This window comes from Mangifera indica, chromosome 4, assembly GCF_011075055.1.
Source record: "Mangifera indica cultivar Alphonso chromosome 4, CATAS_Mindica_2.1, whole genome shotgun sequence".
NCBI classification, from domain to species: domain Eukaryota; kingdom Viridiplantae; phylum Streptophyta; class Magnoliopsida; order Sapindales; family Anacardiaceae; genus Mangifera; species Mangifera indica.
Genome location: NC_058140.1, coordinates 3,328,016 through 3,350,646, shown reverse-complemented (window position 1 = coordinate 3,350,646; position 22,631 = coordinate 3,328,016). Strand labels below are relative to the sequence as shown.

The 22,631-nt window shown below is 30.4% G+C and overlaps 3 protein-coding genes and 3 non-coding genes across 6 annotated transcripts; 5 read left to right on the top strand and 1 right to left on the bottom strand.

Moving 5' to 3' along the window:
* Positions 1-743: 743 nt before the first annotated feature.
* On the top strand, positions 744-3,039 carry LOC123212902 (small nuclear ribonucleoprotein Sm D2-like). Its single transcript, XM_044632138.1, has 6 exons — positions 744-834; positions 1,997-2,051; positions 2,151-2,169; positions 2,261-2,338; positions 2,425-2,529; positions 2,636-3,039. Exons 2-6 carry the CDS (start codon positions 2,047-2,049, stop codon positions 2,750-2,752), a joined length of 324 nt encoding a protein of 107 aa, XP_044488073.1. The 5' UTR covers positions 744-834; positions 1,997-2,046; the 3' UTR covers positions 2,753-3,039.
* Positions 946-1,035, top strand: LOC123215163. The gene has a single exon (XR_006501965.1). It is a non-coding gene; the product is annotated as a small nucleolar RNA Z159/U59 (small nucleolar RNA).
* On the top strand, positions 1,144-1,230 carry LOC123215162. The gene has a single exon (XR_006501964.1). It is a non-coding gene; the product is annotated as a small nucleolar RNA Z159/U59 (small nucleolar RNA).
* Positions 1,354-1,435, top strand: LOC123215164. The gene has a single exon (XR_006501966.1). It is a non-coding gene; the product is annotated as a small nucleolar RNA Z159/U59 (small nucleolar RNA).
* A 9,971-nt stretch (positions 3,040-13,010) lies between the features above and the next one.
* LOC123214680 (vacuolar iron transporter 1-like) lies at positions 13,011-17,570 on the top strand. Its single transcript, XM_044634620.1, has 4 exons — positions 13,011-13,398; positions 13,547-13,632; positions 13,952-14,066; positions 17,138-17,570. The coding sequence occupies exons 1-4, from the start codon at positions 13,169-13,171 to the stop codon at positions 17,433-17,435; spliced, it is 729 nt and encodes a 242-aa protein (XP_044490555.1). The 5' UTR covers positions 13,011-13,168; the 3' UTR covers positions 17,436-17,570.
* A 123-nt stretch (positions 17,571-17,693) lies between these two features.
* LOC123214679 (heat stress transcription factor A-8) lies at positions 17,694-21,350 on the bottom strand. The gene is made up of 3 exons (XM_044634619.1): positions 20,959-21,350; positions 18,068-19,089; positions 17,694-17,948 (listed from the first exon to the last, which is right to left on the bottom strand). The coding sequence occupies exons 1-2, from the start codon at positions 21,175-21,177 to the stop codon at positions 18,133-18,135; spliced, it is 1,176 nt and encodes a 391-aa protein (XP_044490554.1). The 5' UTR covers positions 21,178-21,350; the 3' UTR covers positions 17,694-17,948; positions 18,068-18,132.
* Between the last annotated feature and the right edge of the window lie 1,281 nt (positions 21,351-22,631).

Below are 22,631 nucleotides of genomic sequence, written 5' to 3'. Positions count from 1 at the left end.
TTTAAATACTAAACATTTCTAAACTATCTCTTTATTTTGTGCATTTTCATCATTGTGTTTAAAATTGTAAATTGTGCATCAAAATTTCCAAAGAACCTATTCAACCCCCCCTAGATTCATTTTAGCCATTCAAGAGGTTTTTTGTACAAGATGGTATATATTACTAATACAAATCAATACATCTTTTTAAGAAAATGATAACGTGGTAAAAATATAATTAAGAATCTTTAGAATATCAAAGGGTGTTATTGATACTTTTCAAGATGATGTGATAACGTGGTAAAAATATAATTAAGAATCTTTAGAATATCAAAGGGTGTTATTGATACTTTTCAAGATGATGTGATAACTTGAATTTTTTATTTTTTATTATTATTTTTAAATGATATATAGTACGATCCGATGCAATACATTATGCATATTACAAAAGATTAGATTTTTAACATATGATTCAATACACAATTTGATTACCATTGTCTCCACTGTATTGAAGCCTTTAGAAGCAGGATGGGCCAATGAGATGCTGGTTCAAAAACATGTAATTACCCAATTATGTATATAAAAAAAATTCAAAATTTTATTTTTTATTTTAGTTTTTAAAAAATGTTTTTGGTTTTTATCTAATCTGGGCATACTAAAAGCCTCAATGGGCCTTTGAAATAATCACTGAAACACTGGACCATGTGGAGCCCAGCTCAACATTCCAAGCCCAACAATAAAACCCTAACCAAGATGATTGGTGCTTCCTAGGGTTTTGTTCTGCATATTACACTATAAAATCGATCCAGTCTTCACTCATCAGATCTCGACTACCCCGGCTGCTTTCAAACGAAGGTACGCTTCCTCCTTCTATTGTTTCTTCGTCGTTATATTTCCAGATTTTGTCGGGTTTAGTTTAGGGTTTCTCCTTCTATTCAATCTTTTAATTTGATTTTATCTCGAAATGTCTCTGATGATGTTAAAAGAATAAAAACTTTCGTTCTTCTGAGAGTATTATCCCTGCGGAATAATTATGGAGACCTGAACTGAAGAGACATCTGGGTTTTTTTTACATTTTTCATTCATTTGTAATAATAATACAGTAATTTTTTAGGTTTTAATTTTCTGATTTGTCTGTAGATAAGTATTATAGATTTTCATATTGCCTCTGAGGATGACTAAAATTATACTTTCGTTCTTCCGAGGATTATTACATGCGGAAAATTTATTGGAGACCTGAACTGAAGAGGCTTTTATGTTAATTTATAGTTTGAAATTGTTTTTTTTAAAACCCTTTTAAGCTGATCCTTAAGATTATGTCGTCCATTTCTGTTCATTGTGCATTCAATTGTATTATTAGAAAGCGGAGATCTTTTCTCTATGATGTTTAAATGAAAACTTTCGTTCTCCTGAGTAGAAAATGCTGAAAATTTGTGGAGACCTGAGCTGAAGAGAATTTTTATGAAGAGCTGTCGTGTCATTTTATTTATCAGTTTGGCGGATTTTGGCTGTTGCATGCCCCATTGTTCTCTATGTTGTGGTTTCAAATTGGATGATTGGGACCATTATTAAAAATAGTGATAATTGGTTAGCCATTGGTGCTTGCAATTTTTATTGTTGGAATTTGCATTATGCTTGTTGGTAGGGCTTTCTTTTATATTTTGTGTTGCTCTGGTAACTGTTTGCACTTGTCACTGCAATGAGTTATTTTTACATGTTTTTATGTTAGTATTAAAGATACTGTTGAATTCTCAAATATTAACTCCATTGTGTTTGTTTGTGAAAGAGAACTTTAATAAGTTAATTTTACTCATGAGTATGTGAGAAGTGTAATCTGCTTTTCATATTTCCTTTCGAAGTTTTTTTTGATAACCATTTAGTGAGGCGAATGTACTATTATTCCAATTTGTGAATGTTGCTATAGTAGTCAATGTGTTCACACTGCTTTATTCAATCCGGATACTAACAAATTTCAGCTTCTAATTAGTATTTTTGCTTTGTTGTTTTTTCGAGCCAGGTCTTCATCTAGGATTTGGTTGAAGACCAGAACTGTCTGCTTTTATCATCATGAGGTTTCTGGCTAATTATCATATTGTTAAATTCATGAGTATTTCATTGTTTGTGATTTACTGACATAACTTTCCTCTGTTTTTCTTGTTCTCATCATGCAGTCGGCCAATGGAAGAAGATGTAAGTTTTTTTTTTTTTTTGAACATAACATGCACACACACCCATATCTCCCCATTGCAATTGTGGTAATTCAGAGTTCTTTATGATGCAGACTGTTAAGACTGAGGAAGAAGAGTTTAACACTGGACCACTATCTGTTTTAATGATGAGTGTTAAAAACAACACCCAGGTAATTTTATTGATTGTGATTTTAAGTTGTCTTTTAAAAGGGTAAGACTATCAATTTATAACTGAATGTGTTGCCTGATTGGACAGGTACTCATTAATTGTAGGAACAACAAAAAGCTCCTTGGTCGAGTGAGGGCATTTGATCGCCATTGCAACATGGTTCTTGAAAATGTCAGGGAAATGTGGACTGAGGTTGGCTTTTAGCTATAGATCATTTTCTTTTCTTTTTTTTTTATTTTTATTTTTTATAAGCTGTTATGTATGTACATGAAACTAATGTCTGATTTCATTGTGGTAGGTTCCAAAAACTGGAAAAGGCAAGAAGAAGGCCCTTCCAGTTAACAAAGACAGATTCATCAGTAAGATGTTCCTACGAGGAGATTCTGTGATTATTGTTCTGAGGAATCCGAAGTGAGTTAACACTTACATTTGTGATATTGTATCAACCCTATTATACCATTCCAGCAAACATGAGATTTATTCATCAGGAATTTGGAATGTAATGTTCACTTTGTAATGCCATTCCTTCTTACCAAGATTGGTGGAAGTAATTAACTGTTCCCAATTTAGAGCAACTTCACATAGAACTTGTGTTGTAAATGTAGATCATATATATGATGAACTGGGGGAGAGTTGTAACATTGAATGATGTTTTTGGCTTCTAGCTGATGAGTATGAATTGAAACGTTTGCACACTGCCAACACTATTTCTCTGTAAGTGTTTGCAGAAATGGCTTGTATATGTTTTAGCTGACGAGTATGAATTAGAGGTGCCAAGGGTGTTGGGCCAGCCTGAGGCCCAGTCCAGGCTCCTTATATTAGGCCTGGTCCCTGGCCTGTAGGGGCACAGCCTGGACTGTGGGTTTGGAAATCGGGCCCATAGGTTGGCTTGGCATGGCAGCGTATTGTAGTGGCTACGCAAAAAATAAAAAATTGAAATAATAATTAAAGTATAAAAGCTTATAAATATTTATAAGAAATGAAAATGTTAAAACTTATAAGAAATGAAGGTTATACATCAAGTATTTCACAACTTCTTTTGCTTATTATATATAAAGGTTTTATATCAAGTTTCAATCAAAAGTTAAGCTTGTTTCATATAAACAAAATTAATTATAAGAATTCAATTAACACATTATAAATAAGTATGTTTTTTTTAATTATAGTATATTTTTTAAACATATTTCCTTTGATTGGAAAATGTCATTAAAAAATTATTTAAATTTTTTTTATTAAAATTAATAATCTAGTCAACCAAAAACTTGCAGCCGGCCCATTAAAGATCTTGTGAGATGCAGCCCCTTAAAGTACAGGTTGTGAGAAGCCGACTTCGTCTGGATGATGAAAATCTAGATAAAGAGTTTCAACTATTTATTTGGATTTTATTGAATCCAGACGTTGTCGGTCTGATATTGAATACTAGAGGGAGAGACAACATTAGGAGGGAAAGAGAGCGGTCATCGTTGGTCAAAAATTCGTCGGTAAAATTGGAAACCCTAGGTAGGGGGAAAATGCACTTTTCAAAACTTAATTTTGAGAAAAATTATTAGTTTTTCAAATTAAAGGGTTAAAATATCATAAACTTTAAATATTATTGTTAAATAATGATTTTGCCCTTAATCTTAACTTAATTTTGGAGGGTAGGTGTTAGTTTTCCAAATCATTAGTAGGTATTTGAGTTTTTGAAAGTTAGAATATGAGAGTTTGAGAATTTACTATACCTTGGGTGGGAATAAGTCTTTTGGCCTAGTATGAATGGCAATGTTTGTGTCTCTTGTTGCCATACCATGACTATTTCTCTTTAAGCGTTTGCAGAAAAGGCTTATATGTGTTTTATCATATAATCATGATACATCATATATGTATGTGTGTACCCATTTAGGCATTTGAAACCGTGAAATAGTTTAATTGCTTAAATAAAGTTATATTATGCTTGTTTCTGATTTTAATTGATATGTCGATCTAATTTGATACGAAATGGCGTTTTGATTTTTCTGTGAAGGCATTTGTTAATTAATGCTTCAAGTAAATAAAATTTCAACATGATTTACCTCAGTTAATTTGTATAAATCACATATTTTCTCACCTAAATCTGTCTATGATAAAAAGTCAAAATCATTATTTTTTATTTCCTAAATTAACAAATGAAAGTGAAAAAATAATATTGTTTTTGGCCTTTTCTTTTCTCCAACCGAAATGTACAGTCTCCTCCACTAACAAAGCTCCACAGATGAATAGAGTTGCTGCAAACTTAGTTAAGCTTCGACAAGGCTCAACCCTGCTTGAGTTGAGGCAAGATACACTGCTTCATGGTAGGCACCACCGTGAAGCGGAGTTATTGCAGTTGCCCATGAATGACACAAGAAGAAGAGTTTTAAAGGGGGGAAAAAAAACGGAAGAATAAGCTCTAGAAGGTTGGGTGGGTATAAATGGGTTTTATATGTAGAAGAAGAGTTATGAATGAAAAAAAAAATAAAGATTGATAAAATGGGTGGGTGTGGGTGAAAAAGAAGAAAGAAAAAATTGATAGAAAAGAGGAGATTTTGTATTCTTTGTGTGTTTTTTGTGTTTTTATTTGAGTGGAAAAGAAAATCAAACTAGAGGGTGGACAAATTCATTAGATCAGGTCAAATAGAGGTTCAATCCAAAACATAGATTTGAAGTGCGACTTAGCACTGTAACATGTCAAGCCTAGTCTATGGGCTTTTGAATCGGGTTATAAGTTTTAATATTAAACCTAACCCGATTCGTTATTATTTAAAAAATAAAAATTATAAAAATATATTAAAGCAGATGACAAAAAGGCTTCTATCCTTCTACTACAAAGACAGAAGTCTTTAAGTTTAATTTTTTTTTAAAAAAAATTATTTATTTAATTTTTCTATATAAACTAATCTAACTCTTTTTTAATTTTCATTTCTCTCAATCTCAATTTCTTTCATTATATTTTCAATCTCATTTTCTCTTATTAACTCTCTTTCAGAAACTATTTGAATTTGTAAATAATAATTTTTTATGTTTATAATTTTATTTTTATTTCAATTTTATCATTACAAAATATTACAAATGAATCTAATGTCAAAAGAATTCAGAGATTTAAATATTGAAAATGAGTAGATAAATGATATAATGTATATATTTTATTTATGTTTGTAATTTATACAATATGTAAATTAATTTATTTATAGGGAAAAGGACTATTTCTCACCCATTTTTTAGCCTTATCTCAAACACATACCCACGTCTGATGAAAAACCCAAACACCCATCCAAAATTTAATCTATTTGCATCCACCCACATATTTTCTGTTAGATGAAGGGGTAAATTCGTCATTTTATTAATAATATTAAATAATTAAAATTTTATCTCATTTTCCCTCCATTAATTTGAAAAACTAACATTTGTCTCATAAATTAAATTTTAAAAAATTCACTTTTCTCCTCTGAAATGGAGCAATTTTTTCCGGCAATGACGAAGAAGTTTTTGTCTAGAGGTCGACCACCTCTAGAAGACGATCATCCTCCAGTGTGGACGACATTTCGTCATCTATTCTAGACGACATTTCGTCGTCCAGAGAATGGACGACGCTTCGTCGTCCAAAGAAGGGACGAGTGCTCGTCACTCTCCCTCCAGCCACATTGTCACTGGTGGTTGGAGGGAAAATGAAAAAAAAAATTAGGGATTTGGGGGGGTGAAAGTCACTTTTCAAAGTTTAGGGATGGGGGGAAAGTTTAACTTTTAAAATCGAAGGGGGAAAATGCGATAAAATTATATCACTGTAATGTAAACAGTAAAATGACAGTTTTACCCCTCTATTTAACGACAGTTTAGAGATGGGTGGGTGTTTGGGTTTTTCATCTGACGTAGGTATGCTTTTGAAATAGGGCTAAAAAATGGGTGGGAAAAAGTCATTTTCCATTATTTATACTATATTATAATATTTTTCATTATATAACCATAGTATTCATCCACTATAAGTGAATGATTATAAATAAAATATTCGAGGTACTGTCATCGGTTTTAATAATTAAAAAATAATTTATATTTAAAATTTTTAATTAAATTAAAAAAAAATTATTTAAATTGGTCGGCCCATTTAAGTCCCAACGCGACCCTATATATATAGGACCGAGCTTTAGGTCTTCAAAAATGTATAGGCTGACCTAGTCGGAAAGCCCATTACTGTATAAGCCTAGGGCTCGACCCAACCCGTAAGCCTGATGGTTGAGTCGGAGCCAGCCTGGCCCATTACCATGTTTGGAGGAATAGTAGATTTTAATCAAAAGACTGGTAAGAGATGCACTTCTAACCCTAGATGCTTTTTAGGAGTACATGTGTTAATACATTTTGCTAGGGGTAATCCTATGGCATAGCAGTTTTCCATTAGAGTAATGTTATGTACATAATTTTATGTATAACTTTATTTATAAATAACGACGTGTTACAATATGATTGAATAATTGAAAATTAAAAATAAAATAATATTCAGTCACATTATAACATGTTTGTATACAAAATTATATACATAATTTTATTGTTTGCGTTAATGATGTTAACTTGCTAAGTTTTGGGTGAAAAAATTAGGCCAAAAGACAATTTCCCACCAAGGTTTACTAAAATGATAAATTTTCATTCTTTTAAGTTTTAAAAAGTTAAATTTTTATCCATTATGTACTTTTGTTAATAAATTTTGTTAAGCAAAAGGGCATGAAGGTCAATTTATATAAATTTTTCTATTCTCTATAATCTCTTTTTTGCCCTTATTATTTTCATTTTTGTTTTTCTTTTCTTTTTTATTTTCATTTTTCAAAACTTTATGGGGATAAATTATAATTTTTATAAATATTATTGGTATTAACAAATTTTAAAGGTTTTTTTAATTTATAAAAATTAGAAGTGTTTGAAAATTTTTAAAATTTTAATATCTCTTTTGATAGTTTCAAAATAAAAATTATATTTTTAGATAACTAATAAAAATGCAACATAAAGTTTGTTAAAGTTTTGATATGCCTTTAGAAATCTAAGTGAGAAAATTTTAAACTGTTATAATGTTAATGATAGTTTTTTTTATTATTTTAAACATTTTAAAGAAAACTTATTATATTTAATATAAATATATTAAATAAAAAAATTAACTAAAATTAAAGCCGACTCATTATTTCAACTATCATATATATTAACCACTTTAATATGTATAACAAAAATATAAATAAATTTAAAAAATATAAATAATATAAAACTATAAGAAAATATTAATATTTTAAATAAAAATATTAATATAAAAAGACGAGAATGAGAATGGAGATAGGACAGAGTAAGGAAGGACACGTGTATAATCATTCTTGATTACAGAGATATTTTTTGTCTCTATTCTCTTTCTCATTTCTATCAAGGAATCCCCTCTCTGTTAGAGAAGAAGACTTTAAATTCGAATCAAAATTATCATCTCTAAATTTATTTACTTCAAAGGGAAACATGCACCAAACTCTTCATCTTCCTCCTTTATTATTGCCAACTTTCTTGTCTAATATAATTTGAGTGGGATACACAATCTTCTGTGGAGCCCTTTTATATTCTCTACCATCTTAAATTGATGCTGCAATGCTTCAAGAGTTGGACTGCATTATCGATTTTGCTGCTATAATTACAACACTATATCTATGAAATCTTTATAAAGTTTCATTGAGGTGATAACTGGTAAGTATTCAATTTATATTTGGAACTAAATTGCGCCACCACTATGCTAATGAAGATCATGAATTATATATTTTACATGTTATATTTTGGTAAGATGTATAATTTTACTATTTTAATGTTCAATGCTTACAATATAGCTAGCTAAAAATGTGACATTCTGATAATGAAATATGCAAATGATTTTGTTTTATTGTTCTAGTTTTTACGATAATTTGTAGGATTTTTGATGTGAGAAAATTATCAAAGAAAGTAACTTAATTGTAAGAGGATTCAATATAGAAATACTCGTCAGCTAAGAGCAAACGCTAGTATATTTGTACTCACCAATGCCAATATGACATTGGGGTATTGTTTTTGTTATTGGCTTAGAGGTTTAATATAACAAAATAGCCCATGCAACTCTCTAAAGTACACCCACTCCCATGGTTTAGTCTAGCTTACAACCTTTTACGTCTTGCTATAGATTCATAAGAAGAGCGGATCTAACTCCTCACTAATTTATGCAAAAATGACCTAATCTTTTGTTCAATATGTCACATAGTTCCACTCTTTGCGTTCTCCACTCCTAGAGCAACTCTTGCCCTTAGCTCAATACAAAACTAACAACTTTATAAACTCTTCTTACATTGTTGCCCATATCACAATAATTTCACATTGAGTTGTAACAGTATGCATGGGGTTATGTTTGATTTTCTAAGGACGTGTCGTGATTTTCAGAGTTTTGTATTTCTTTTAGGCCTAGAACTATAAAGTATGTGTCTCTACACTCAATTTAACATTTTTTCTTTTTTGTAACGAAGAATTTGACTTAAACTAAATCACCACTTTTAAAACCAAACTAATCATACTAAATAGGATAAACTTCAGGTTCAACAATTAATTTTATAATTATTAAATCAAATAAGTTAAGAGTTTAATTTTAATATATCATTAAAAGACTTGTACGAAGAAATAATAACAGAAAATAAAGTTGAAATTGGAGCCAACACTTTATGATTCAATTTTCCATATTCTGATCCTACTTTTATAAAGTTGTTGGAATAATAAAAACCTTTCTATCTCTTTTTAGAACAAAAAGGGTGTTATAAATTAGAGATGAATTAACATTGTAGTTAATCAATAATGCATGACAAACACACAATTTCTCCTCTTACTTCAGTAAATCAATCCCTAGATTCCATCTTAAACTTGATTGCCTAAAGATTTTGATTTGTCTTCCAAAGGTGGACCAAGTTGAATCACAATAGAAATTACAACTTTAAATGGTAGTCAATTAGTGTCAACCTTGTAAGGAATTTCAGCAAGATTTATATTATATACACTCAGTTTGGAGTATCGAATTGCGTATTCAGATAATATGTTTGTAAGTAAAAAACATAATTGAATACTCAATTTCAGAATTACAGAACATAATGATTTTGTCCAAATTAATAATTTAATCATAGTAGACTATGAAACGCTGTAATATGAAGATTTGGAACATAGACAAACTTGTTTGTGTCATTTTGTTGCAAAATGACTATTATCAGCCTTTGAGCAGGTCTTCCTTCCTAGTTCTCTGTTGCCAAGAAGAGATATCTTGTAACTAGAAAGGGGATCTGCCTTTCTTTATTTAAAAACTAAAATTGATTAATTAGACTTTTTCATCCGAAGTTCAAGAACCTTATATTAGCCCACATTTACAATCCAAATTTGATAACTACAATCTAAAGCATATTGGTTCGTTTTCGAATGAGCACATCAGACTTATAAAATAAATTCCTTTGAACTATATATTCACCCGATTTTTATTAGAAGATTAAAAATTTAATTAATGTATATCCATATTATTCTAACAGTGTTATAATGTGATTGAATATTACTTTATTATTAATTTAAAATTATCTAATCATATGATAATATATTATCTAAATATTATTTGAATACTTAAAATCGGGTGTATACATAGTTTTATCAATTGAGTAATTTTGTTAACAATTATTTATAAAGCAAGTTTGTCTATGAATGTGACTGATTGAGTTGGTTGCACCATTCTTTAATGTTTAGCAAGGTTAATTACAATTAATCATAAAATTAAATTAAAAGTGAATCAACTGAGATATTGATTTTTAGTGCAAAAATGTTACTTATTTATCTACAGCGAAAAACAAAGTTTTACGCCAAACTTCGGGTGGGAAATTGAAATTGACTCTTTTATTTCTTCTATTTATGTGGTCTTTGGGTCTAGTTTGAGAATTGCCTTTGTTTTTTTTGCCCTTTCGCTTTTTCCACGAGACATGTGCAAAACACACGCCTGATCCAAAGTGAATAAACTTTGAGCAAATGGCATGTTTTCACCCAAGGTTTCACGAAAAAACAGTGTCACCATTGATGATATAAATAACACTTTCTTACCCAAGATCAAATTTTGTAATCGGAAAAGAATCCTGGTGTTAAGAAGTTATCTTGTTATAATATCTATAACTATTTCACTTTTTAAATTTATTATATCACAAAAATTCACGAAAATAAGTGTACTCTCTTATTTCTCTTTTCGTTCATCATTATCCCTTTTTTCATCAAATTCCCGTTAGCCCCCATCTTGTTTGACAACTCACCCCATAATCCTGACTCTACTCTCTTATCACCGTAATCTTTTGACCCTTTCTTATCGATTATAAAGTTGTCATTGATATATCACTATATAATTAATTATTTTTAATTTAAAATCACTAAATATAATTATTGTTTAATTAAAAAATTGTATAAAAGTTTTTTAGTTTTAAACTTTATAAGAAAATTTTAAATAGACAATAAATACTAAGTAAAATTTATAAAATATTGTAAGTATATTTTTTGAAATTCAGAAACTTTAAATAAATTTTTAAAGGCCTTTTTTTTTTTAATATAAGACGTAAAAATACTTATTTAAATTCTATAAGCACTTTTAAAAAATAACTTAAAAATCATATTTGAAAATGATACACTTTCAATAATAACACCACAATTAATAACTTATCTTATTAATTGATTCATATAATTTGAATTACTTTAATGTGATCGGATTATTTTAAAATATATATAAATTATATAATTAGAGTACTCAATCACATTAAAACATATAGTTTGTATGACTAAGTTAATAAGAAAAATTAATAAGTGTAGCATTATTATAATTTCATAATATATATGATAACAAAGTTGATATGGATGACTTGAAACTGCGGTTAGATTCAAATTGAGTTTGTTTGAGTTTGAGTTCAAAAATTTAATATTTGAAATTCGAGCTCAAGTTTTGGTCGTGTTTGGGTCGTCAAGCTCATGAGAGTAAAAATTTTAATTTGAATAAATTAAAATAACATCATTTTGACTAATACACATCAAAACAATATCGTTTAGTATTGAATCAAGATCAAAGTTTGATTTCTCTCAAATGAGTCAAACTTACACACTTTTGGAATAAGCTTAGCACGCTTAAGCTCTAGCTCGAGCTTAGTTTTATTTAAATTGAGTAAATTTGAATTTAATTCAATTCAAATCTAATCTTACTTGATACTTTCGTTAGAGTTGTGACTTGAATTTTATCCCACGAACAAGTTGTAAAGAATCTTTTGCCTCATATTATTTGTTTAAAAACTTTGTAATGGCATTTCTCATATAAATAAGGTCTTTTGTTTTTAAATAAAATAATACTGAATGATGAGAGTAAGACAAAATATTATATTAATCCAGTAATATAATTTTTATTATTTATATTAACTCGTTTAGTTCATTAGTTAGTAATATTTTATTATTAACTGACACGACATGTAATATATAATATAATTAAATTATCACATTCTCCTTAAATATTAAAAAAATATTAAATTAATTTTAATTTTATTATAATTTCACCCTTTAAATTTAGTTTAACATATTAAAGATATTTCTGTAAAATGATATTAAGGGTGTCTGGTTGAGATTATTTAAAATAAATTATTTTGTTTGATTTGTCAGAAATTAGAAGATTTTAATAATCTTTTATTACATATAATGATAAAATAGAAAATATAAAAGGTAATGCAATTACCAATTTTATATTAGCTATTAAAATATTGTTTAGGTAATCTTAATTTTATTATAATTCAATATTTATTATTATTTTTACGAGAAAAATACTTTTATTTTCAATTAATATAATAAATAATATGAAGATTATTTTAAAATAATTATACCCAATAATATTTTAATATTTTTTATAATTTAATAATGTGTACAACTTAGTGCACAACCGACAATGTATCATTATATAATTGAGTATTATTTTATCTTTAATTTTAAACTATTCAATCACATAATGACACGTTATTGTTTATGTATATAATACTATTTATTTTTTAATTACATTTAACCAAAGAAAATAATTATTTATATCAACTAATTTTTATCAAATATAGCAATACTTTATGAATAGGAATTGTTTAGGTAATTACTCTTTTTGGCAATATTTTATTTTTAGTAATAAAATGTTACCGAAACTAGACGCATCATTATAGTATTTTTTTTTAATAAAAAAATATAGTTTTTATTTATACATATTAATTTATTTAAATACATTAGTAGATAATTTTTCTGATTTAGTAATAAAAAATTGTCATAATTAAATGCTGGCAAATTTTGGTGCAGAATATTGCTTGGTTTATACGTTTTTATTTTGCCAAAGAGGGTATCATAATTAATGAAATATTATCAGACTTCGTGTATATTTCTGCGAGGAATAATATTATATATTTTTTTTTATATATAGATAATATGTTATTTTATTTTTAATTTAAAATTATCTAATTATATAATAATATATTATTTATATATATAAATTGTATATATAATTTTATTATGCTTCTGGAAAAAGAAAGAATGTAAAATTAATGGAGGATTCAAATTCTTTTTCAAAGTAGCCCCCAAAATATAGTGAAAAAAACTGAACTCCCAATGTTTCATAAAAGCAAAAGACGCCCCTACTTTCCCTAGAATGGAATACGCGCTCAACATAGAAAACAAATAAAACGTCCAACAAATCTCCTCCCCTCCCTTTTTATACGCATCGCGACGCCGCTATTAATTATAAAAACGCTTCAACATCCGATTTCTCATTGAACTCAGCGACTCAGTTTTAATGGCCCACAACATAGAGCCAGAGAAGCAGACGCTCCTCGACCATCACAAAGAGAAACACTTCACCGCCGGTGAGATCGTCCGCGACATCATTATCGGCGTATCCGATGGTCTCACCGTCCCCTTCGCTCTCGCTGCCGGATTATCCGGCGCCAATGCCACCTCATCAATTGTTCTCACGGCCGGAATCGCCGAGGTTGCCGCCGGCGCCATCTCCATGGGACTCGGCGGGTATTATTTTAAATTGCTTTTGTCCTAAATTAGGTTTTTATTCAATCTCACTCTTTGGTGGAGAAACGTAAACGTAGAAGACATAGCTTAAAAGTTGGTGACGTGGCAGTAGGTGCAAGTGCAATTTCATAGAATATGTGTCGTGCAGGTATCTCGCTGCTAAGAGCGAAGCCGATCATTACGCCAGAGAGTTGAAGAGAGAGCAAGAAGAAATCATCGCTGTTCCTGATACAGGTTAATTACAGCCGTTCATTCGAAGATTAAAAAGTTTAAACGGCCAATTTTTACAAACTGTTTTGTAGTTTTTGTTTTTCAAGATTCATATTTTAACAAACGAGGGTCGATTTCATTCTAGATAAATAAGATTCAAGCACTTCAACGATTTTCACAGAAAAAATTACCAAAAACCCCATAAATATGTCATAAAACTTAACAAATATAAGAAGACACCCTCTTGTTTGGGGTTTTTTAGATTTTAAAATTTGACCCAAAAAAATGATTGCATGAGTGTCCAGTATGAAGAATATTCACTTGTGTTGAAATGACAATGCAGAAGCGGCAGAGGTAGCAGAGATACTGGCACAGTATGGGATACAGCCACAGGAATATGCGCCGGTTGTGAATGCACTGAGGAAGAAGCCTCAAGCCTGGCTTGATTTCATGATGAAGTAAGTTTGTTTTATTGTTTTATTTTAGGCTTTTCTTCTGTTTCTTTTTTTCTTTTTTTATAGTACTATTTGATTTTGGCCATGCATAAGAGCAAACAGTAATCTGAATGGTTTGACAAATTGAATAGTAATCATACGACTCTTGAAAAAGCGATAAAAGCTGTCGGATTCGCTTTTCATTAAAGCTGCCTTGCAGCCAAGGCAAGGCAAAGCGTGGTGGTCACTGCCTACGCCGTTTGGATTTTGTGGCATTACTAAGTGGGTGTTCATGATTAGAGACATTGACCTGCCTTTTTTTTTTTTTTTTTCCCTTGGGTTCGCTTTGCTTGGGAACTAGAGTTTTTCAGAAACTCTAGAATCTTTTGGACACTAGTCCGGACAATGGAGTACGTCAGAGTCCGTGGTCGTGACTCGTGAGGCCTTCTGTTCAGAATCTGAATATTAAAATGGCCAAATGGCTATTTCCCACCAAGTTGAGGTACAATTTTTTAAGACATTCATGAAATTTAAAAAGTTAAAAATTTTATTTATTTATTTAAAATTTTAATAGAATTAAAAATAAAATTATTATTTAATAAAAAATTTTAAAAAATAAAGTTTTATTATTTTTATTTTTTTAATTAAAAAATCTTATAATTTTTTATCTAAAATTTAAAAAATCAATATTTTTTTCTCTAAAGTTTGTAACTCGTCACAACATATGGTAAACTTTGTCATCTTTGACCATATTAGTTCTTTCTCCCAATTTAACTTTTTCTATTGATCACATTCTAACCACTGGATAAATCTACTTTATTTGATGAAGACAAAATTATCTTCATTAAAGTGTCTTTGTTTGAGATAAAGATAATTGTCAAAGGTTTCAGACAAAGACAACACGTTCATCTGAGACCTTTGATGGTTATCTTCATCTCAAACAAAGATAAAATCGTCTTTGCCTAAGATGAAGATGCTCCGACGAAGATAATTTTATCTTCGTTGAACGAAGTAGGTTTTACTAGTGGTTAAAATGTAATCGGTAGAAAGAATTAAGTTGGAAGAGAGAGCTAATGCGGTTGAAGAGGGTCATCTTCAATGATGGTTTGTAAACCTTAGAAAAAAAATATTGATTTTTTAAACTTCGAATTAGAGAAATTATAAAATTTTAGTTTTTTAAATTTTTTATTAAATAATAATTTTATTTTTAATTTAATTAATATTTTAAACAAATAAATGGGATTTTTAATTTTTTAAAATTTTATAAATATAATTCTGAGAATAAATAGGATATACTCCTTTGGTTTGACCTACTAAAATAGTATAATAAATTTAGTTGACTGCTTTGTCAACCGGCTGAGCCCTTAAATCCGGCACCTGAGGAATATTTTGTGTATAGTGATACACCAATTTTTTTAATATCTATAAATAAGCGAGAAATACCAATTTTTGTAATTATCAATGTATGTAGAGTTTTTGTTCACGTTGGACAAAAGAGTCTAGGTTTCATCTATTTAACGTAGGCCAAATGACTAGTTCCCACCCAAGTTTAAGTGCTATTGCGAAGACACACCTATGAGGTTTAAAAAACCTAAAATCTCATCTATCTGTTAACAAAAAACTAAAGTTTTATTACTTTGATCCCTCTCAGCTTGAAAATCTTATAATTTAGCCCCCATCTGAAGTTTGAAAATCAAAATTTCTCCTCTAGGGTTTGTAAATTATAGTCGGAGTCATCAAAAACGACCATCTCCGGTGGCGTTGGCTCTTCCTAACTTTCCTTGCCGATCACTTCTTAGCCACTAGCGTAAGTTATTTCCTCCAACAAAGACAAAATTTTCTTCGTCAGATTGTCTTCGTCTTAGACGAAGATAATTTTTGGAGGTCTCAGACAGAGATGATGTGACCATCTAAGACCACCGACGGTCATTTTTGTCTCTGACGAAGACGAAATCGTCTTCATTTGAGATGAAGACAATCCGACGAAGACGATTTCATCTTCGTTGGAGGAAATAGCCTACTCAGTGGCTGAGAAGTAATCGACAGGGAGAGTTGAATCAGGAGAGAGAGCCAATGCCACCAAAGATGGTCGCCTCCGACGACTTCAACTGTGATTTGCAAACCTTATGAGAGAAATTTTAATTTTTTAAACTTTAGGTAGAGGTTGAATTATGAGATTTTCAAACTGAGGGGGGAAAATATAACAAAACTTTAATTTTTTTATTAAATAATTATTTTACCTCTAACTATAGTTGTAATTTTTAACGGATAGGTGAGATTTTAAAATTTTCAAACATCATTGGTGTAACTTGGCATGACACGACACGTTTGGCCATTTCAATAAGAGGACAAATAGTTGTATAGTAATTGAGAGGGCCACATAGAAAGCTTGATGCCAGCATATCACTATCACTGCATATAAAATACCAAGTGATTGTCAATTCTTTAATCCTGACTTTATGCGCGCGCAGTTCTAGTGCTTTACATGATAAATAATGCCACACAAAATATGGCCTTTTATATGTTAGCAGTGTAGAAAAAAAAATAGTATAGGGATGATGACAACGGGTCTACCAAGAGTGAATTCTTTAGTCCTGGTCCCTATCACTGTTAAAAAACCTTATCCCAGTCTTTGATAGAGGAGTAATAAGAAATTATCGTCCTCTTTTTTATAAATAAAAAAAAATCTTTTTCATTTTTCTTTATACTCTCCTTCACTTTTCTCTCACCATTCTCACTAAAACATAATAAAATATTTATTAACTATTAAAATATATGTATAATAATTTAAAATTATAAAAAATAATTTAATAAATAAAGATTTAAAATATATATAAAAAAAGGATGGATTGAAACAAGGATGGGTCAAAAATATATTTATCCCCATATTTAATAATAAGAATTTTAGCTATTCCCATATCTATCTCCAATTTTATTTTAGAACCCCCTCCTTATTCGGGGAGGGATTGGCGGAATTGCCATCTCCATAATAGTGACACAAAATGGCCTACAAACCCACTTGCTCTTTCCTTAATAGTTGTCATTCCAGAAAAAAAATAGCAACTAAACACTGATGAAATTATCTGGGAATGCAGGTTTGAATTGGGATTGGAAAAGCCAGATCCAAGGAGAGCACTAGAGAGTGCACTAACTATCGCAATCGCTTACATCTTGGGCGGATTGGTGCCTCTCATTCCTTACATGTTCATTCCAAGAGCTTCAGATGCGGTATTGGCATCGGTTGCCCTAACCTTACTGGCGCTGCTGATTTTTGGTTATGCCAAGGGTTACTTCACAGGAAACAAACCCCTAATCAGTGCCCTCCAAACTACCTTAATCGGAGCCATCGCATCTGCAGCGGCTTTTGGCATGGCCAAGGCTGTTCATCCATAAAGCATCCATATATATCTGTGTAAGAAACTAGGTTTTCAATTACTGGTCTTTGCTTCTATGTCATTCACCTATGGATGTTATTTTGAGCTTTGTTTGTGTTCTTTTCCTGAGTGATAAAACTTGATTTCCTTATAATTATCCTTGCACAAGATAATTCAATCTGTTTTAATATATGTTATATCAGACTGGTCAAATTCTCAACCAACGCACAACCCAGTTAAGAGAGACTATAATCCAAATGCTAGGAAGCTGAACAGCTAAACCAAAGATGTACTAAGACATAGTATTTATGATTTTATACCCAAATTTGTTTGTAGAAAATATAAAAAATTTTGATACTATCAAATACTGTGAAATTTATAAGAACTATACATACTGGGATTTTAAACGCAAAAGCCAAACTTCAAACTGGCACCCGTAACAGTTTCTTGAATTAGCTATTTTAATTTAGTATAAAACAGTTACCATTTCTTGTCTCCAGGTATAGAGAAAATTATGCCACTGTATCGATATCTGCCAATGAAACAAACAAGACTATAATCAGATAAAAGTTAGATGTCTCAATAGCAAAAATACAATAGAAATTGTTAAATGTTCTATGAAGGAAAAACAAACCATAAAAAATTACTTACACGAGGTAGATGAGAAGCTTGCAACGACACCCTAGCTGCTAAGATGTTGACACCTTCTGCAGGGTTCAAAATTTGTAATTACTTTCAGAAGCCAAATGTTCCATTGTCTCAGTACAAAATTCCAAGTTTTGGGGTCTCTCCAAATGAGATCCATTACTTGTCGGTTCAATCTCAGAGTTTTGAGATTTGTCCATTTGCTGTAGTAAAAGTTCAAAATTCTGAAGCTTCTCCAAATCGATCCCAGATACTGTTGGTTCAACTTCCATTTCTGAGCCAGTCCGTGCTTCCCTATCCTGCTGATTATCTTCAGTATTCTCTATAAACGGACTACCTAAAAGAAGCTTTTCCCATTCACCATCATAATTTATATCTGGAGGAATGAATGGGACATGAGTTTCTTCCATAAGTATTTTCATGAAATCGATATTCATGAAAAAATCTTTCTTGCCACCGGATGTGTCAGATTCAGGTTGAAATTCTGAATCTGTAACTGGTGCGAGTACAGGCTTCAGAGTTTCATCTACTGGTGCCTGATATCTTACTAGCATATTATCAGAAGCTACTGGTTCACCACATTCCGACACTTCTTCTAAAATACTACCTGCTTCAGCTATGCGCCAGTTATTCTCTTTTGGTTGAAGCAGCTGAACCAAAACGTTAGGGTTTTGCATGGCCATCACTAAAAATGACAACATCTGCTGCTGGTTTGTTTCAACACCTTGAATGCGTTCCCTCAGGACCAGCAACTTATTATCTGCAGTCTCCTGGTACTGCCTAAGTTTAACCAACTCCTGTGCAAGTGAATTTTTATCAGTCTTCAAATTCTCAACTTCCCTCCACAATGCTAAGTTGTCAATTTTATCACACAGTTCGAAGACATTTTCAGACTGTTGTGACAATTTTCGCTGCTCAGGTGCTTGGGAGTTTTTTCTTCTACTGATGTTATTCAACAAATGCTTCTGACCTCTAATGAATCCATCATTTGCAAATTCCCATCGATCTGTGTCAACTTTTCTAAAACCCTGAGAGAAGTTAAATTAACAATTATATGAAAAACTACTGATAGTCTAAATAATATAATTTCACACACAAAGATTCCCACATGTCCCAAACAAACATCAAAATTAACCCAGCACTATATGCAAACTCAAGCGTCCGTAGACACATTGGAGCGAGATTCTAATGTTTAATACATGTTCAAGTCAGCTATAATATATAGAAAAGAATTCTTGTCACTAGTAGTCCAGGGGACAACCAAAGACAATGACTGAACTGGCTACAGAATCCTAAAACTAAAAGCTGAGCGAATCATGGACACATGATACTTCACTTGAGTACCAATTTTAGCGTTGACCATTAGTCTATCCGGACAAGTCAGAAGATGAAATTCTAAATAAATTTTTCCAGCATTACAAGAATCGAACTAAAGGGATAATTAGCAAGGCCAATACGTTTTTACAATTTTATAGCAAGATCTGCCCTCCTATTAGTATTGACAAGTATAGAGGTGCTAAGATGGTTTCTCCATTGATTATAAATAACAGAGGACATCACTTATAAGGTCAGAATTCGAAGAAACAATAAAAATAAATTATGTTGTTAAATGTTTTGCAAAATAATTAGAGATTTCCTTAGAAAATTCTCCAACTTGATAATCATAAGAAAGCTCTTTTCTGAAATAAATTGTAAATTTCACTATATGCACACAGCCTTCCAACCATCCGAAAATATTCAAGCATGGAAAAAAAATATGTGGCTATGCAAGCTCTTGACATCACTTAAATCTGAGAATTTCTTATATATGAATTTTACAAAATCCCAATTTATTTGGTTATGACCTAAGTGAAGTTAAGGCTACGCATGTTTGTAGACAATGAAGAAATCATATTGCTATTCGTCCCATTGCCACAATTTCAAAATTGACTCTTTATGTCTCTCTCCCTCCTACATGCAATGTATTTCATAGCCAAATAGAATTCTATGCTTCTTGATATGAATGCTACACAACAAAGACGCAAATGTATCCCAAGTGTGAAAATTACTTCATCAAAACAAGACACTTACAAAATATCCACACCTTAAAGTTTTCAATTCTCTTAGCTAATTCATTCACTGTTTATGGTTTCATGCTATTAGTGGTGGTGTGTGGAGGGTGAAAATGGTGGCAGCTTTACAGCTTTGGAATGGTTATGAAGTTAGGATTTATGCTACAACTAAAGAGAATGGCTCCCTATTTGGAAATAAAGGGAATGGCTATGCTATTTCAGTTTCAGAAATTCCCGGCAACCATAAGGCCATAAGCTGGAAATTCAATGAGTCTAGCAGCCGAATTCAGACCGTAAAGAAATCGTAATCAAAAGATTACACATTGGTCTAGCAGTCACACCACAACTATCAAGAGTTGGATTGAAATCAAAGATATAGCAATCTGACAACATTCATCATTATTAATTTTTTCCCCTTCCAGAATCATCAATACATTAAAATCAAAAGAAATGCTACTTAATCAATACATCTTTTGGGAGTCAAATGCATGACAATTCAAGTAACAATAAAAATAAAGTTTCATAAAAGGTTCATCACTTATCATGGCAAATATCTTCTAAAGCCAAATTAAATCATAATTAACCAAAATAAACTTGATAATTCTGCTAAAGTCCCGCCTAAAACAAAACACTTATACAAAACTAAAACACAATTAACTTATAAGCAGAAGATTATAATTTAAAAAAAAAAAAGTCAAGAAAATCAAAGAATTCTTCACAAACCAGTAAAATTTCAACCCAAAAATGAAAACCCGCCTGATAAAAAATCCAAAGACATTTAAAAAAAAAAAAACACTGAAGTCATACTAGAAACTAAAAGCAAGAGACAAAGAAAAGCTCACATACATAGATATTAAGCTGCCTGATGAAGCTAGAGAAATTGTTGTGCTTGAAGTATTTTGGTAACAGTTTAACCGAGAATTCAGTCATGTCCCATATAACAAAACTCTCACCGTTTTGACTCCACGAAATTATCAAGTCCGTTGACTCGTCGTCAACCATGTCGTAACATTTTTTCAGAAAAGGCGCCACTGAAACAGACCCATTCTCGCTCGATTTCACCATAACTGGAAAGACGGATGGAATGATAAATTTGAAACCAAACAATCTCAGAATCCAAGAAAATGGATGAACGGTTTTAAAAAGAGGACTCGGGAAGGGCAAATTCGAAATTTGGCAATTCGATTGTACGGATGGTTGGTTACCTTTGGGGGGAGGTACTGTTAGGAGAGATAGAGAATGTCCTTGACTTGTCAATGGGTAAAGATATTTGGATGCGTTTGTGGCAGTGAGAACGTGCCACGTGTATAGTAGCAAGAATTTACTAAAATATCCTCTTCATTTGTAGGGGTTGGAGGAAGTTCCGATGAAATTGGTGGGAAGGTGGATTTGTCAAAATTGATGATGACCAAATATTCTTTTTTTTTTTAATCTTGATTTTACATTTTAAGCAATTAAGCTAAATAATAAATAAATAAAAATGCGGGAAAGCAAAATAAGCAAAACAGTCCAGCCCGCTTAAACAATAATGGGCCAACCCGGGCCATTCATTATATATACAAAAGAATATGTTTAAATTGAATTAATTTAAACTTAAATCTATATTTAATTTGAGCAAACTAAATTCAAGTTAAAACAATTTTAGCTCATCGAACTTGGCGTAAGATTGACGTCAACATTAAAACTCTCCTTGTCGATAATTTTTCTCCTTTTTTCTTCTGTTTAATGACTTATTTCATCTTCCGATATTATTTTTCAACAATTTGAGTGAACTAAAGTTATTATTCAATAACTTAAGTAAGTTCAAACGAGTCGTTATAAATTTTAGTTGAATTTGAGTTAATTTTTTATAGGACTCGGCCCACTTTATATTCCCTGTATAAATACCAATATATACGAATACAAAGAAAAAAGTTATTACTAGTCTTTTTCTTGACATTTTGATAACATATATTTCAGTAGTTTTTATATTAAATATATAGTCCTTTGAAGTTAACTGACTTATGCCAACTATAGTCTAGAGTATTAATTTAATGTTCAAACTAATATTTAATTAATAATACTTTAATAAATAAATAAATTTATTTTATCAAGTATTTTTAAATATATATATATATATATATATATATATATATATATATATATATATATATATATATATATATATATATATATATATTATCAAACAAACCAAATATTATCCAATCCCAATGAAAAAAAGAAGAAAAGAAAGTGGAATAAATCTCCCCACACAAAAAAGAAAAAATATCATTCAATATTGATTAGGGGTGTGTACAATTCGATTTAGTATAGTTTAAGAGTTTTTCTAAAACTAAATTTAAAAAATTTTCAAATCAAACCAAACTAAATTAAAAAAATACGGTTTAGATTACAACTTGAATTTATTAAAATCATTCACTTCTAAATATTTATTATTTAATAAAATTACTTGAATTGTAATTTTCTAGAACTTAACATAAACATATAAAACAAAATATACAATATATATATAAAGAAAA

Bases quoted from the DNA above. Each gene is read 5' to 3' on its own strand.
- LOC123212902 (XM_044632138.1), top strand. The intron at 2,339-2,424 runs GTAATTTTATTG...CTGATTGGACAG, and splicing joins GTGTTAAAAACAACACCCAG to GTACTCATTAATTGTAGGAA. The intron at 2,530-2,635 runs GTTGGCTTTTAG...TCATTGTGGTAG, and splicing joins TCAGGGAAATGTGGACTGAG to GTTCCAAAAACTGGAAAAGG.
- LOC123214680 (XM_044634620.1), top strand. From the start codon at position 13,169: ATGGCCCACAACATAGAGCCAGAGAAGCAGACGCTCCTCGACCATCAC. The intron at 13,399-13,546 runs GTATTATTTTAA...TGTGTCGTGCAG, and splicing joins ATCTCCATGGGACTCGGCGG to GTATCTCGCTGCTAAGAGCG. The intron at 14,067-17,137 runs GTAAGTTTGTTT...CTGGGAATGCAG, and splicing joins TGGCTTGATTTCATGATGAA to GTTTGAATTGGGATTGGAAA.
- LOC123214679 (XM_044634619.1), bottom strand. From the start codon at position 21,177: ATGGTGAAATCGAGCGAGAATGGGTCTGTTTCAGTGGCGCCTTTTCTG. The intron at 19,090-20,958 runs GTATGTGAGCTT...AACTTCTCTCAG, and splicing joins TCAGGCAGCTTAATATCTAT to GGTTTTAGAAAAGTTGACAC.